Source organism: Schistocerca nitens, chromosome 6 (assembly GCF_023898315.1).
Source record: "Schistocerca nitens isolate TAMUIC-IGC-003100 chromosome 6, iqSchNite1.1, whole genome shotgun sequence".
Lineage (NCBI taxonomy): Eukaryota > Metazoa > Arthropoda > Insecta > Orthoptera > Acrididae > Schistocerca > Schistocerca nitens.
In genome coordinates this window covers 143,407,783-143,423,755 of record NC_064619.1, presented here as the reverse complement: position 1 = coordinate 143,423,755, position 15,973 = coordinate 143,407,783, and the positions used below count along the sequence as shown (strand labels likewise).

Here is a 15,973-nt window from a genome sequence, read left to right as displayed (position 1 = left end):
TATACTGACCCTACGACTTATCTTAGAAGCTAGATTAAGGAAAGGCAAATCTATGTTTCTAGCATTTGTAGCCTTAGAGAAAGCTTTTGACAATGCTGACTGGAAGAATCTCTTTCAAATTCTAAAGGCGCCAGGGGTAAAACACAGGGAGCGAAAGGCTATTTACAATTTGTACAGGAACCAGACGGCAGTTATAAGAGTCAAGGGGCATGAAAGGGGAGCAGTGATTGAGAAGGGTGTGAGACAGGGTTGTAGCCTATCCCCAATGTTATTCAATCTGTATACAGAGCAAGCTAGAAAGGAAACAAAAGATAAATTTGGAGTAAGAATTAAAATCCATGGAGAAGAAATAAAAACTTTCAGGTTTGCTGACAACATGGTAATTCTGTCAGACACACCAAAGAACCTGGAACAGCAGCTGAATGGAATAGACAGTGTCTTGAAAGGAGGATATAATATGAACATCAACATAAGCAAAACAAGGATAATGGAATATAGCCAAATTAAATCAGGTGATGCTGAGGGAATTAGATTAGGAAATGAGACACTTAAAGTAGTAAATGAGTTTTGCTATTTGGGGAGCAAAATAACTGATGATGGTCGAAGCAGAGAGAATATAAAATGTAGACTGGCAATGGCAAGAAAAGTGTTTCTGAAGAAGAGAAATTTGTAAACATCAAGTATAGATTTTAGTGTCAGGAAGTCTTTTCTAAAAGTATTTGTATGGAGTGTAGCCACGTATGGAAGTGAAACATGGACGATAAATAGTTTAGACAAGAACGGAATAGAAGCTTTTGGAATGTGGTGCTACAGAAGAATGCTGAAGATTAGATGGGTAGATAACGTAACTAATAAGGAGGTACTAAAAAGAATTGGGGAGAAGAGGAATTTGTGGCACAACTTGACTAGAAGAAGGGGTCGGTAGGTAGGACACGTTCTGAGATAAAAAGTGATCACCAATTTGGTATTGGAGGGAAGCGTGGAAGGTAATAGTTGAGGGAGACCAAGAGATGAATATACTAAGCAGATTCAGAAGGATGTAGGTTGCAGTAAGTACTGGGAGATGAAGAAGCTTGCACAGTGTAGAGTAGCATGTAGAGCTGCATCAAACCAGTCTCCTGGGCTGAGGACCACAATAGGAACAACATTCAGCATTTACTATCCACACTGGCTTCAATGTTCCTTTCCATGGCCTCCCTATGTTCTTCCTTAACTGCAACTTTTATTTACACTATCTACCAGACTGTTGAAACCCCTTTTTCTCAAGAACTGTTATTAGACATATGAAGTTGAAATTTACATCACATCTGAAGATCCACTGTCTCTTGGCAGTGTAATAAATGTCAGCTAAGTCACTGCAATCAAAAGAGAAAGCTATTTATGTCACATGTTGTGATACTTGCAAACTCACTCATCAAAAACTATTGAGCACTTCCCTTTGACCTGGAATCATGAAATTTGACAAGAAGCAAGGTTTCACAACACAACTAATGGAAAAAAAGCAAAAATTATTAAACTGTAATTACATCACACAAAAATACTTCTTTTAACATTCATTATCCAACTCCAATCTTAAAATTAAAACATTCTCAAAACTCTTGCAATACCCAAAAGCAACATTTTGCCAGAATCAATGCCGATAACAGGTAAAAATTCCCCGGATGAATTAACTGGACTGATGAACTATCTGTGTACAAAATTAAGTTTGAACACAATCCTTGATAAGTGAGTTCCACTCACACTTATCTGGATTTTTTATTTTACTTCTAATATTTTTACTAAAATTTATAAAAAATAATTACTAACCATTGCATTGGTGTACACAGCTTGCATAATGAGAACAATCAGTAAACACAACCTGTGGCATTTTCACTTGCAGATGTCTCTTGTGTGTAATTGTACACTTATGGTTTTCTAGTGTTTTGTATGGTTCTATTGTGTGTTTTCTGCATTTAACTACAGCGTAATTGTTCTCCACTTTAAAAAATGTTTTTAAGACAATTTTGTTTCTATGAAGATAAGGCAATAAGAAATCTCAAATTGCATTTTGGGCAGTTATGCCAAATGTATGACATTTTATACGAGGCACTCAGTTGTGTATTCCTGGTGGCCTCTTTAAACATATTGAAAAGACTATTCTGGCAGCCACTGAGGGAACAGGGTGCAATCAACTGCAGACTGTGGCAAATGTTGGAACAAATTATGTCTTGTCGTCTGGGCTCAGAGGTCATATACGGATCATTCCAGCAACTGGAGAGAAGGTTGAGAACACCACCCTCGCACATGGAGTTTTAGCAAAGCTTACAATTTGCAGCATTGTCCTCAGAACTAATCGTGGCCTCTTGGTTCTGAATCGAGTGGAAGGACTGAACCAGAGACTTCAAAAGTTCTGTGACAAATTACACTGTGACTTCTCGGACTTGTGCCATAGAGAACTGTAGCATGCCCCTAAATGGATCAGCTGTGCACTACACATCAGAGGCTGTTACCCCAGTAGCCGACTGTGTGTGAAGCTGACACAAAGGTTTTTCAGATTAGGCAACTCTCCATCAAATTCAAATAATTACAGCTGCAGGAAATCCAGAAGTATCTGTGTAATATCAAAATAAATGCCTCCTATAGGTGAGATTATTAAAATCCTAGTGTTAATTATCAAAGCATTCGCAACAAAGTGCCAGAGTTTGCACCTGAAAGGCAATGAAGCTCACATATACTAGTTACAGAAAGCCGATTTAAACCTGAAATTGATAGCAGTGAGATTTTTGGGGAAAATTTAAGTGTATATCAAAAGGATGGACTAATGGGAAATGGAGGTGGTGTATCTGTAGCAGTGGACAAGGTACTCAAATCCACTAAGATAGAAATTGAAGCTGCATGTGAGACTGTTTGGGCAAGACTCAGTATCAGGGGTGGGCATAAAATGGTAATTGGATACTTCTATTGTCCACCAGACTCATCTCCTGATGTAACTGAAAACTTCAGAGAAGACCTCAGTTCACCTGTACTTAAGTACACCAAGTGTACTTTAATCACTAGTGAAGGCTATTCATCAAAGAATCAATTGGGAAAATTACAGTGTTGTTAGTGGTGGGCAGAATAAGACAGCCTGTGAAACATTATTAAATGCCTGTGCTGAATACTATCTAGAACAGATAATTCGGAACCCTTTTCATGATGGAAATATACTGGATCTAATGGCAACAAATAGGCCTGACCTCCTTGAGGATGTCCACATCGAAACTGGTGTGAGCTATCATGATGCGGTTGTGGCAACAACGATTACCAAAATACAGTGGACAGTTGAACCAAATAGAAAGACATATATGTTCAGTATTATCGTTAGTGTCATATCTCGATGAGGAACTTTAAACTTTCAGCACAGGACAGGAGCATATGGAGGAAGTATGGCTCAACATTAAAACAACAGTTCACCATGCGCTGGATAAGTATGTACCCAGTAGAACAGTTTATAATGGGAGGGGCCCCCATGGTACATAGTCACTGTAGAAAGTTTCTAAGGAAATAAAGACTACTGCATAATGGGTGTAAAAGCAAGGCACAGAACCACTGATTGAGAGAGACTGAGTGAAACACGTTTGGCTGTCAAGACACCAATGAGTGAAGCCTTCAGTGACTACCGTAGCAGAATATAGTCAAACAATCTTTCACAAAATCCAAAGAATTTCTGGTCGTATGTAGAGGCTGTTGGTGGCATCAAAGTTAGTTTTCAGACCCTAGCAAATCAGACAGGAACTGAAATTGAGGGTAGCAAAGCAAAAGCTTTTCAAATGTTCCTTTACAAAAGAAAACCGGGAGTATTGCCCCAATTTTATCCTTATGCCACTGAAAAGAGGAATGAAATCAGTATTAGTGTCGGTAGTGTTGAGGAACAGCTGAAATCATTAAATGGAGACCCTGTTAGATTCTGTATTAAATTTGGGGCTGAGTTAGCTACTCTTCTAACAATAATCTATTGTAGATTAATCAAACAAAAAACCGTGGCCAGTAGTTGGAAGAACGCACTGGAAACACTGATCTGTAAGAAGGGTTGTAGAAGTGATCCACAAAACTACTGTCCCATATCTCTGACATCAATTTGTTGTAGAATCTTAGAACATATTCCAAACTCAAACATAATGAGGTATCTTGAACCGTATGGCCTCCTCAATGGCAACCAGCGTGGATTCTGGAAACTTGCACTTTTCTCACATGACATACTGCAAGCTTTGTATCAAGGCAACCAAGTAGATGCAGTATTTCCTGACTTCCAGTCAGTTGTGAGTAAAGCAAGTGGCAGACTTCAGTTTATTGGTAGAATCGCAGGGCAACGAAATCAGTGTGCAAAGGAGAATGCTTACAAATCACTTGTGTGACCCATTCTAGAATATTGCTCAAGCTGTGGGAACCATACCAAATAGGACTACCAGGCAATACTGAAGGTATATAGAGAACAGCAGCACATATGGTCACAGGTTTATCTGACCTGTGGGAGAGTGTTAAAGTGATGCTGGGGAAACTGAACTAGCAGACTCTTTAAGCTGGACATAAACTATCCCAAGAGAGTCTACTAACGAAGTTTCAAGAATAGGCTTTAAAGATGACTCAAGGACTATACTACAATCCCCTATGAATAACTCACATATGGATTGTGAGGGCAAATTAGAATAATTACAGCATGCACAGAAGCATTCAATGAATCATTCTTCTCGCCCTCCATATGTGAATGGTACAGGAAGAAACTCTAATAACTCAACATACCCTCTGCCATGCAGTTCATGGTGGCTTGCAGCTATGGATTTAGATATAGAGGTTAACAATACCGCTCCAAATGTTTATAAGAGAGACCATGTTCTTGTCATTCAGAGTAACACTAAATATATCAATGACTGTAAGAGGATCTGAGTGAGTTAACTGTGAAGATATACCCACTGAACTGCCAAAGACTTGCAATAGAGGAGAATCTATATTTGACCAGCAAATAAAATGCTGTGACATAAGTGGAAAGATAACAATAATATCCATTTTCTGACTTAACTGAAAACCAGCTGATATTATTGCAAATGATGCCATGTGTGAAAGGTGGAAGTCAAAAAATTGACCTGTGTTCTGGAGTATCAGATGGAAAATAGGAAGGGGTGAATTTGCAAGAAAAAATCACAACAGTGTTTTCAGTGATATGAAACATTGTAAAAAGCAACCAAGAAAGTTTTTCCTATATTTTGGACATATTCATATCCCATACCGATGCTGTGCATCACTGACTCACAGATCAGATAAAGAAAATGTGCAAACACTGGGGAAGAGTTACTGCAAAAGAACTGCACCTCCTGGTAACAATGAGGATGACTTGCTTCAGGATCTACACCACAATGTTCACAGGCTCATTTGTTGATGCATTTCATAACAAGTGAGAAGAGGGAGAATCTAACAAAATTGTGTGCAGTGAACTGTAGCAGAGGAGAGCAAAGTGGAACTGCATGGCAGTACAAAACTTTTGTCTTTCTGCGCTCGCCATAATGTTTCCAAACCTAACACAACAAAAATTTGTCAGAACCTACATGTATGATAAGTGTAAGGATTCTAAAAATCATATACATTTTCAGTTTAATATCTATCACTATTTAGTATTCAATACTTTTTGACAGAAAAAATACATAGTTCTTGTACATCAAATGTTACAAACAAAAATATAGGCAACCAGAAAAAGAGACAAATGGAGAAATTAAAGATCAACGTCCAGTTTTTCCAATAACGTGATTGCTTAAGAAGTACCCTGCCACAGTTCTTTTATGATTCCCACTTGGAGAGTCTTGACATCTACAGATGCAGGGAGTGAAGGCAGTTCTTCATGTTCTACATCCAATAAGATTGGATATGCACTGGGTACAGTGAGATACGTTGAAATCCAGAAGTTACAAAGTTGGGATTTTGCCTTGCAAGAAGCCTAGCTGGCATGAAGGTAATCACTCTGATTCCAAGGCAGCCATAAGATTCGAAGTCCTGCCTAAGAGGCTCATGGAAATTGTCCAATCTGCTTTACAAAATTTCAGTCAGGTTATAAAACGTTGCTGGATTACATTGTGTATGGTAAGAGACTCATTCTTGAGCTTTCCTTCCATGACCAACTGAGAGCTTGCTATCTTCTTGTGTGAGATGAAGTGATGTTGCTTAGCACCAGGAGCTATTCAAGAAGTATGGGGAGGAGTGTACCAGATACAGTGTAACAGATTACTACTGTGTCATATAGCTGAACAGTTCTCAGCTGTTGAATAAACCGAAACCAATGCTGTCAATCTCAGAGTGTTTGCATCTGCTACCCATACAGATCCATTTAGTCACTCCAATAAAACCAAAGCTGTTTTCCAAAGGTGGTGACATTAGGTAAGTGACCTACCCAAAGTGAACTCAGGCAGTCTGACGTACTGTTGCAATGTAATATACTGATTCTGATTAACTGCAGACAGTAATTTGCAAATTTGTCACTTAGATGGAATGTTGGTGCTCCTGTTTTCAGTAAATTTGGTTTTAGTTTTCAAGTTATGGAATGCCTACCCAACACACACAGGTCTTCTGTCATTTCTTCTGCCTATGAGAGACTGGTCTGTTGGGCAAACGACATATGTCATTACTGTGTATGCATTTGTGTGAGACAGCTTCTGGTAAGTCAGGGGGGTATGGCATCAACTGCGTAGGAAAGAGAACTGTTGTGGCTGGCCAGTGATCAATTTCTACAATTTAATCTGCATCTATTTGGGGTAAGCCTGGGGCAGTCAGTTATTCAACATGTTATACAATACGGTGGTCTTCAAGCCAGCTGACCACTCATTTAAATTTGCCTCCTGTGATGGATGCGTTGCATTCAAGCCTGATGCAAATGGGTTACTATTATCGAAATGGAACTGAAGTTTCACCGTTACACCCAAAAGGAAATTACTCTCCAACATGTCTCTAGTATTTATCATCTGTCTTCTTCCTCTTCTTCTTCTTCTTCTTCAGTCTGAAGACTGGTCCGATGCAGCTCTTCATGCTACTCTACCCTGTTCAAGCCTCTTCATCTCTGAATAACTACTGCAATCTACATCCAACTAAACCTGCTTACCCTAACTTAGTCCTCCTTTCCTCTCCAATGTCTTTTAGCTACTATTTAATTTGCTTTCCACTCTGCCATTCTTTTCTTGTCTCTCTACTGGTGTAGATTTTCCTTTCCCCCTTGGTAACATGTCCCAACTTCTTCCCCACATTTTTTTCTGCCTTTACATAACTTTTGTTGTCACTTTAATCATGTTGCTTCTACTATTTTTGAGTTTAAATGTTATATTTAAGCCAAAAATTAGCACAAATTCCACTAAAATGGAACTGAAACTCTACTGTTAGTCTAATACCACTAACAGATCATTTCCTGTACTTTCTCTATTATCTGGATCAATAGTTTTGTGCAAGTTTTCCCTCCCTTCACCACTTGAACAACCTACTCTTCCTATACCAGTTTAATATTGTTTTTCTGCTATGAATGCTTCTGTCAAAAATAATTCTGTTATTTCTGTTTAGAAATCAGGTAATCAGTTCTTCTTCTTATTTGTAAATACTGTTAACATTCACTCTAGAGGTCAAATGTCAGAAGAATAGAGGTTAACTTTCTTACAATGTTGTTAGTGCTAGCCCAGTTAATCTAATTACAAACCCTGATAATATTAGGGTTTACTTTAGGTCCCCCTTTAATTGGCTGATAAATCAGTTAGAAGATCAGAGTAAGGCAATGGCATACCACCTCCAACACATCCATGCCTAGGAAAGCAAGGTGCTGTTTAAACGATGCTTAGCATGAATGGTAACTTTAAAATAGAACCACAATATTGCTGTGTAAGACAGCACACATTAGGAAGCAGGATATCCATCTGTGCCATCACAGTTCCCTCATCAATACTAACTGTGACCTGAAGTCTTACCTGATGACTCCCCACTTTATGATGCCAGGTGTAACACCACTCTGCCTCTTTGAAACATAGAAAGAATGGGACCTCTCTTCAAGTAGCTGCAATAATCACCGACAATGGTAATCTGGGGAAGTGCAGAATTGCAATTCACCGCTGAACACAATGTGATGCCTTTCATGAGCAGTCCACTATTTTATCAAGCACCACTGCAAATGCAGCTGTCCATGTTGCTGTGTTAATGTTAGTCAATGCATGGGACGATAACTGGTGATTCCCTATTCCAGCTGCTGCCTGTCTCTGACCACTGGTGCACGATGACATAAAACATTGCAGTGTATTCAGTACTTGTTTTCGAAAGGCAAGCACGGTGAAGGCATTATGATGTGCTTCGTGCACAATAGGGCAATCCTCCCTTGTGGTGGTCAGATGTGGTTGACCGGAATCTTGATGACAAATATGCCTGCATTCATGTTCCCATTCAGTCCAACATCAGGCCAATGTCACATATGAACACCCCACAAATCTGGATACGCAGCCAGCCAAAATGAGACATACAATGAGGCCCCTTTCACATTTTTAGGTGCTGATGACACTGACTCATTTCAGTACACAGTGTCTCAAGAGTCCTTCTCAGTGAAGATTTAACATCTGATGGTGTTCACGACACTTTTGTACACTACCAGTCCTGGTAAGAACACTACACATGAACAACATTAGCTGCACTTTGGTAACCATTCAAAGAGAATTGCAACTATAATTATTTACATACTCACCGATGGTGTGTACGTGGTCAAAGTTACTTCGATATACAAAAAGGTCTTCTGGGTGATTTACATTTTTGCCATGGACTGCAGATTATTAAGCCTGTTTTATGAATTTTCTTAAATTTAAGAATAAATAAATAAAGCAATAAGAAGAGAAGAACAGACAGATGCTACTACACAGTGACATACATACCTGCAGGTGGCTGGGCTTCATGTTGCATGCAGCGTGGTGCTGGTTCTGCAATGAGAGGCACTGGTGTCGGGAGCATTGGGAAGGGTGGTGGTGAACCTGTCGGTAAGTCTGGAGCCACAACTTCACCGACACTGTACTGAATGAGTTGAGGCTGAGAGGAAATGGAAGGGACTGCATTGCATGGATTTGTCCAGCTTGTTGATGAGCCACCATATGCTGAGAAAGCACCAAGCAGAGCAACTGATAACATTGCACATGTTGTAGCCACTAGCAGAGCAGGACGCCGTCCAATTCTATCCACCAAGCACACTGACATGCCAGTGAAGCATACCTGTAAGTAACAGTATGTTTTTTTTTCAACAGAACCATATTAAAACTAATTAAAATTTTGTGTAATCTAACATAAACAAAAAGAGGTAGCATAACATCAACTGCACTCAAAAGGAAGTGTGTAACAACAATTTATACAACTATTAACACTTTAATAACTTGCAAGATATAGAGGGTATTCCAAAATTATTTCTTCAGATTAATACAGGAGTTAGACAACATCAAAACAAATATATTTAGTTATGGCATGTATGATCCCTGACAGCTATTTCTGATGCTAGGAACGATCTACACAGAAAGTAGTCTAGCATACTAATTATAGCAGACATCTACAGGAAGAGCTTAAATGGGCGACTATTGACCTGTATGCACGGATCATTGAGTGTCATGATTGTTTGAAGATTCTTGGCATGTCCGCAATGGTATCAGCAGTGATAGCAATTCTATCAATGAGGTCTTCTGAACACTGGTTTGGTATACCAGCTGCTTCCTATACCCCCACAGAAAGAAGTACAGACATATGAGGTCAGATGACCTGCATGTCCAGGGCAGGGGGCCACCAGAGCCAATCCATAGTTTTGCTAAGGTGGCTCTCAGATGACTCCTCACAGCAAAGTTGAAATGGGTTCATGCCCCATCGTGCTGGAAGTACATCTGTTGTCTAACATTTGGAGGTACATTTTCCAGCAGTTCTGGCAACACACGTTCCATGAAGACACAATATCCGTTGAGATGGAATGGAAGAACCTACCATAGAGAGTAATGGTCCAAATATTAACACCGAATCACTGTCGATGAGCGCATGGTCAAGTACCTCGTGGATTCACATGTGCCCAAACATGCAAACTGTGGGTACTGAAACAGCCTTCATGAATAAACAAAGCCTCATCAGAATACAGGACCTGGGCACACTCTGTACAATGACAACTGCTACACACTCCCAAATTACTTCCCGTATTCATATGACAGAGGACTTAACACTACAAGTACAATTCATATGAATCGAAAAGAGCAAACCAACAAGGGCTCCCATATGCTGGGGCAAGAGGAGACCGCAGCCTCCAACCCCAGTTAACAGGTAAAGGTAACAATATTGTGTACTAAGGTGTTTCTCTTTCAATACAACAATTTAAAATTCAGAATTATGCTGGTTTTTAACAGACTTGGATCTGGAACGTTTTTGTAGCTACTTACATGTTGCTATTTGTCAACCTGGAATTTTTTCATTTCCTTTATTTAACTGTGTACGGAAACACATTTTATTTTTTTAAATGTAAAGAACTAACTGAAGTGCCTACTTAAATGACGAAAAAATCAAACTGACTGCTATTGCTTCAACAACTCTTACTGCAGCATTACATAACTTGCACAGATTGAATTTACTTATAGGAAACTTGTCTCATACAAAAGGAAGTAACTATATTCCACAGCTCTAATATTATGACTAAATCCGCATGCATTCTAATTTCTTATCACATATCACTTATTTTCTTCTATGCCTAATACTTCAGAAAATTCTTAGTTTTAAACCTTAATCAATACACTGTAGCACTCTTTTTATATTCCAAGTAATAAAAATTGAGCACAGCTAATACTACACCAGTTCATCATCACTTCACCAACAGCCTATACCAACTGACTATATCTTTCACTTTTTACAGAAAAATTATTTTGCTCTACGTAACAAATTCTGCTATTAACCAAATTTTGCTATAAGGTATGTTCTAGTTTTATGGAATTAGGTAAAAATTTAATGTTTACCTTCACGATGCCTATGGTAATATCGGTGACAACTCCTGCGCTTTCACTGCAGACACCAAGCAGGGCAAAAAGACGACGAGTGTACAATGCCACCGAGGAGTGTCCGGAAAACTGCACCACAGACACCAAAACCAACGCCAAAGCTAGTGTCTCAAGCAGGCTGCCAGCTGCTGCCACTGAACTACTTGACCCTCTAGTGCTGGGGTCTCCGGCAACATGCCGCAAAATGGTGAAGTGAGGAGACGGAGGCAGACGAACAGCCAGTGCTGCAGCAACAAGTGGTGGGAGAATACCTAAGCTCGCTGCTGCCAGCCAGTGCACACCACCACCTGCGACACTACCAGCCAGGACTATGCCGGCTGCTGCCCCCAGATGGAAGGCCTGCATAAAGAGAACAACTCAGATATATACAATATCACTCAAACATTTTGGTATGTTTCCAGAATGAGATTTTCACTCTGCAGCGGAGTGTGCACTGATATGAAACTTGCTTGCAGATTAAAACTGAGTGCCGGACTGAGACTCAAACTCGGGACCTTTCCCTTTCGTGGGCAAGTGCTCTAACGACTGACCTACCCAAGCACAACTCACAACCTCTCCTCACAGGTTTAATTCCGCCAGTACCTCGTCTCCTACCTTACAAACTTCACAGAAGCTCTCCTGCGAGACTTGCACGGCTAGAAATTCTGGAAGAAAAGATATTACGCAGACATGGCTTTGCCACAGCCTGGGGGTTGTTTCCAAATTGAAATTTTCACTCTGCTGTGGAGTGTGCACTGATACGAAGCTTCCTGGCAGATTAAACGTTTGGAAACTAGGAGACGAGGTACTGGTGGAATTAAAGCTGTGAGAACAGGTCATGAGTCATGCTTGGGTAGCTCAGTTGGTAGAGCACGTACCCACGAAAGGCAAAGGTCCCGAGTTCCGAGTCTCGCTCTGGCACACAGTTTTAAACCGCCAGGAAGTTTCATATGGTTTCCTGCAATTTCACCGAAACACATGAGAGAAGGTTCAGGTAGACTGGAAGACAGAAAGTTACACAATTATCCACACACCAAAGACAAATAAACATTGCATCGAGTATTTACAAATAATGTATGACTGTATTCACAGGGCTATAATGCAACCAGGACACTCATTCCTAACTGTGCCCTGGTCCAGAAGTACTGCAACATCAGGTGAACACTACTTCTGACTCACAGAGGTTAAAACTGAATGTAATCTCTTATAGTTATTTTTTTTAGATTACGAACAAAATAATCATAATTAGAATTAATAGTGGATGAGATGCTATGCAAATAGTTTACTAGTTCTTCCTGTCTTCACTTTCATTAGCTTTTTTCCTATGGTGATTATGTCAAATATTAAATTAATGTTTCAGTGAAAAATAAATAAAATTAAGCTGGAGCTGTGATAAACTAATTCTGGAAGGAAGATGTTCAGCACAAAGAGAATATAATCATATTTCAGGTGAATGTATGTCCAGCCATTTAGACAACGTCCATAAATGCGTGTGGCTAATTGAAAGTATACCAGCTACTGACAACAGAAAAATTCCGATGTGTCTGCAGCACTTAGGCAAATTTGGGCTATCAATAAGCTTCTCGTACTACAATTGTCTTATCTGTTAATTGTCAGCCAAATGCGTATTTAAATGAAAACTGCTCAAGATTGTTTGGAATTGTTTTAAACAGAATTCCAGTGAGCTGTTTGGACATTCCATAATCATAGATGAAATACTGGTTCACAATAAGATGTCAGAGATAAAGGAACAGTCAAAATGCTAAATGACAGAATGTGCCACAGCATCAAAGAAATGAAACACGGTTCCATAGCAGGAAACCTCAATGCTGTTATTTTTTGCATTCTCGTGGAGTAATGCAAACATAAAGCCTCCAAAAGGGTAGAACCACTACAAACATTACTAATGGAAACACTGAAGGATGCTATACAGGTTAAACAAACTATATATTTTCAAATTGTTTACAAAACAACATTATCCCTTCAAAATACTCTCCATTACAACAAATACATTTCTCCCACTGGTGCTTCCACTGTTCGAAACATTTTCTGTAGTCATCTTTGGAAATGGCTGACAGCACCTCCTTCATTTTTCTCGATTTCTTCAACATTGTCAAGTTAAGAGTCCTTTCATGCCCTTTTTCATGCGCAGAAATAGAAAAAAGTCACACAGCCAAGTCAGACAAGTAAATCGCGTGGGGCAGCAGAACCATGCCCTTTTTAGCCAAACACTGTCTAACAGAGATGGCTGTGTGTACGAGTGAATTATCGTCATTGAAGAACCAGTCTCCTATCTGCCAAAAATCGGGTCTTTTTTTATTAACACTGTTGTGTAACCTTCTTAAAACTTCCAAATAAAAGGTTTGATTGGCAGTCTAACCTGGGGAAACAAACTCTGAGATTCAGGCAGTTGATGGACGTCCAGAATGAGGTTTGTCATCAATCGACATGTCGCAATTTTTAAACTGAGCAGACCACTCGTACACTCAAGTTTTTCCCATGACGTCATCCTGGCAAGTTAAACTAGCCATCATAAAAAACTAAACAAGAAAAAAATGGTGCCAGCACAAACTATCACTTCATATGAACAGAAGCAGCCAGGTCGACAACACAGGCAGTACTGAACTGGCAATAAATTTCGCTATACACACCTAGCGGCAGAAATGCGTACTCCATCCACGGCAATGTTATTCCGATTATTTTGGGTACCCCCTTGTATGTTGGTCCCAGTCAAATCTCAAATCATTTCTACAATACTGTACGACTTTCACTTTGAAATGTTTCCATATCTGCCATACTCTCCTCCAGTATTTTCCTAAAGCATGTCAAATACTATGGTATTCGAGATCTTGCAGGTAACTGGTTTTCATCCTATCTAACTACTAGGGTGCATTAAGAAAATCAGGAAGTGTAAACAATTAAACAGCATCTTCAGAATGGGGTATCTTCACTACAGGAGTATCACAGAGATTGATATTGGGTGCTCTCTTGTTCCTGTTAAGCATAAATGATTTTTCCATCATATATCCAAGAAGAAGAATTAGTTCTCTTTGCTGACAATGCAAGTATTATGATCAAGCCTAACAGACCACAGTCAACACTTGCAAAAGTAAATAATATTTTCTTGAAAATTAATAACTGGTTCTCTCCCAATGGAATGTCACTGAATTTAGACAAAAAACACTAAATGCAATTCAGTTCTGTAAGAGACCAGGCTAGACTATCAGAAAAATGTGGGAGAGTAAATCATTAAATGAATCAATATATTCTAAATTCTCGATAAGAAACTGAACTGAAAGTCACATGTTATAGATCTTAAATGTCTACGTTCTGCAACTTTTATGTTATGAATAATATTAGATTTTGGAGTTGAAAAAGTAAAAAGATTGGCTGACTTTTGTTATCTGCATTCACTAATGTCTTGTAGCTTCATGACGTGAGTGAACGTGTCTCCAACGAAAAATTTCTGTTGCACAGAAGCCTGAAATAAGGCAAATGTGTGGTGTCCACTATAGAACCTCTTATAGACAGCTCTTTAAACAGCTGGGCATATTGACAGCATCTCCGCAGTACATTTATTCCCAACAAAAGTTTGTTGTTAACAGTCAATAGCCAAAATTTGAAAAAGAAAAACTATAGTAACATTCAAAAATATGCAGACCAGTCACATTCTTGTGACCATGGCGTATGGTCTACATCAACATGCAACAACCAGTCACCGAAGAGAGGTGGTAGCATTAGCAGTGGAGGCTACATAAAGCGTATTGGGAGAGGAGGGGACACAGAAATGGAGCAACTTGTCTGACATCCAAAAAGGTACGGCTTTCAGGCCAAGGGTGGAAGCATATCTGAAATGACTAATGGCTAATTTTGCAAACTGTTTGTGTGTCGCCATGGGTAATTTGTATTGTGTAATATGTATTGAGCATGACAAGAGATGGTGCTATCCAAAACCAAAATCAAACCAAAAGCAAATCAGAGGCAACTGTGGTGCACCACAGGCGATAGATGACATGGGTGAATGACAGTTGTGGAAAGGTGTGTAGGCGAATAGTCATTGAACTGCTGAGCAACTGAACACCCAGATGAACCAAGAGGCTACCAACAGTGTCTCCTCAACAGCTGTTCAACAAACACGGCTGCACATAGACCTCCGCCGTGGGCACCTGGTTTGTGCACCCATTCTGACTGCCATTTATCGGCGATGAACGCTGGAATTTGCACATCAGTACCACAACTGGACATCCACTGAGTGCCAACAGGTGGCATTTTCAAATGAATCATGAATCACATTTTATGCTCGGTCAGACAGATGGCCATTAACGTGCATGGAGTGACACATCTGAAAGCAAATACCCTGCATGCATTATGGTCTGGCAAATGTTTTCATGGCATTCCACGGGTGATCCCATCATACTGGAAAGCACAATGGATCAACACAACTATGCATCTATCCTTGGGGAACATGTCCACCCCTGCAAGCTGTTTGTTTTTTCTTGGCACAATCTCCAGCAGGTTAATGCAATGCATACCACAGCTCGCAGTGTATGTGCGTGGTTCAATGAGCACATGGGTGGATTCACTGTATTTCTCTGGCCATCAAACTCCCCAGATTAAACCCAGGCAAGAATCTGTGGGACTACCATGATCGGGCTGTTTGCATCATGGATCCTGAACCAAGAAACCTTGTGTAGCTGCCCATGGCACTGTGATGGAATACCTCCACATCCCTTCTGGCACCTTCCAGAATCTCACTGACTCCCTTCCTGCCACTCTCAGTGATCCATGCCACAAAAGGTAGTTATTCAGGCTTTTGGCAGGAGCTTGCATTAATGTGACTCAACAGTGCATAATACTAGGACAACAAATTATCACTCACTCCGGCTTAATATAGCACAGAAAGAAGTGACTTACCAAACGAAAGCGCTGGCACATCGATAGACACACAAAATTCAAGCTTTCGCAACAAA

At 39.8% G+C, this 15,973-nt stretch overlaps 1 protein-coding gene across 1 annotated transcript in view; it reads right to left on the bottom strand.

Moving 5' to 3' along the window:
* Nucleotides 1-15,973, bottom strand: part of LOC126262674 (solute carrier family 2, facilitated glucose transporter member 10-like) — a 62,190-nt gene that overhangs the window by 38,291 nt on the left and 7,926 nt on the right. Inside the window, exons 4-5 of the mRNA XM_049959448.1 lie at nt 10,983-11,363; nt 8,892-9,222 (exon numbers count right to left, since the gene is read on the bottom strand). Of these exons, the coding sequence (XP_049815405.1) occupies nt 8,892-9,222; nt 10,983-11,363 (712 nt within the window). The remainder of the gene's footprint in view (nt 1-8,891; nt 9,223-10,982; nt 11,364-15,973) is intronic.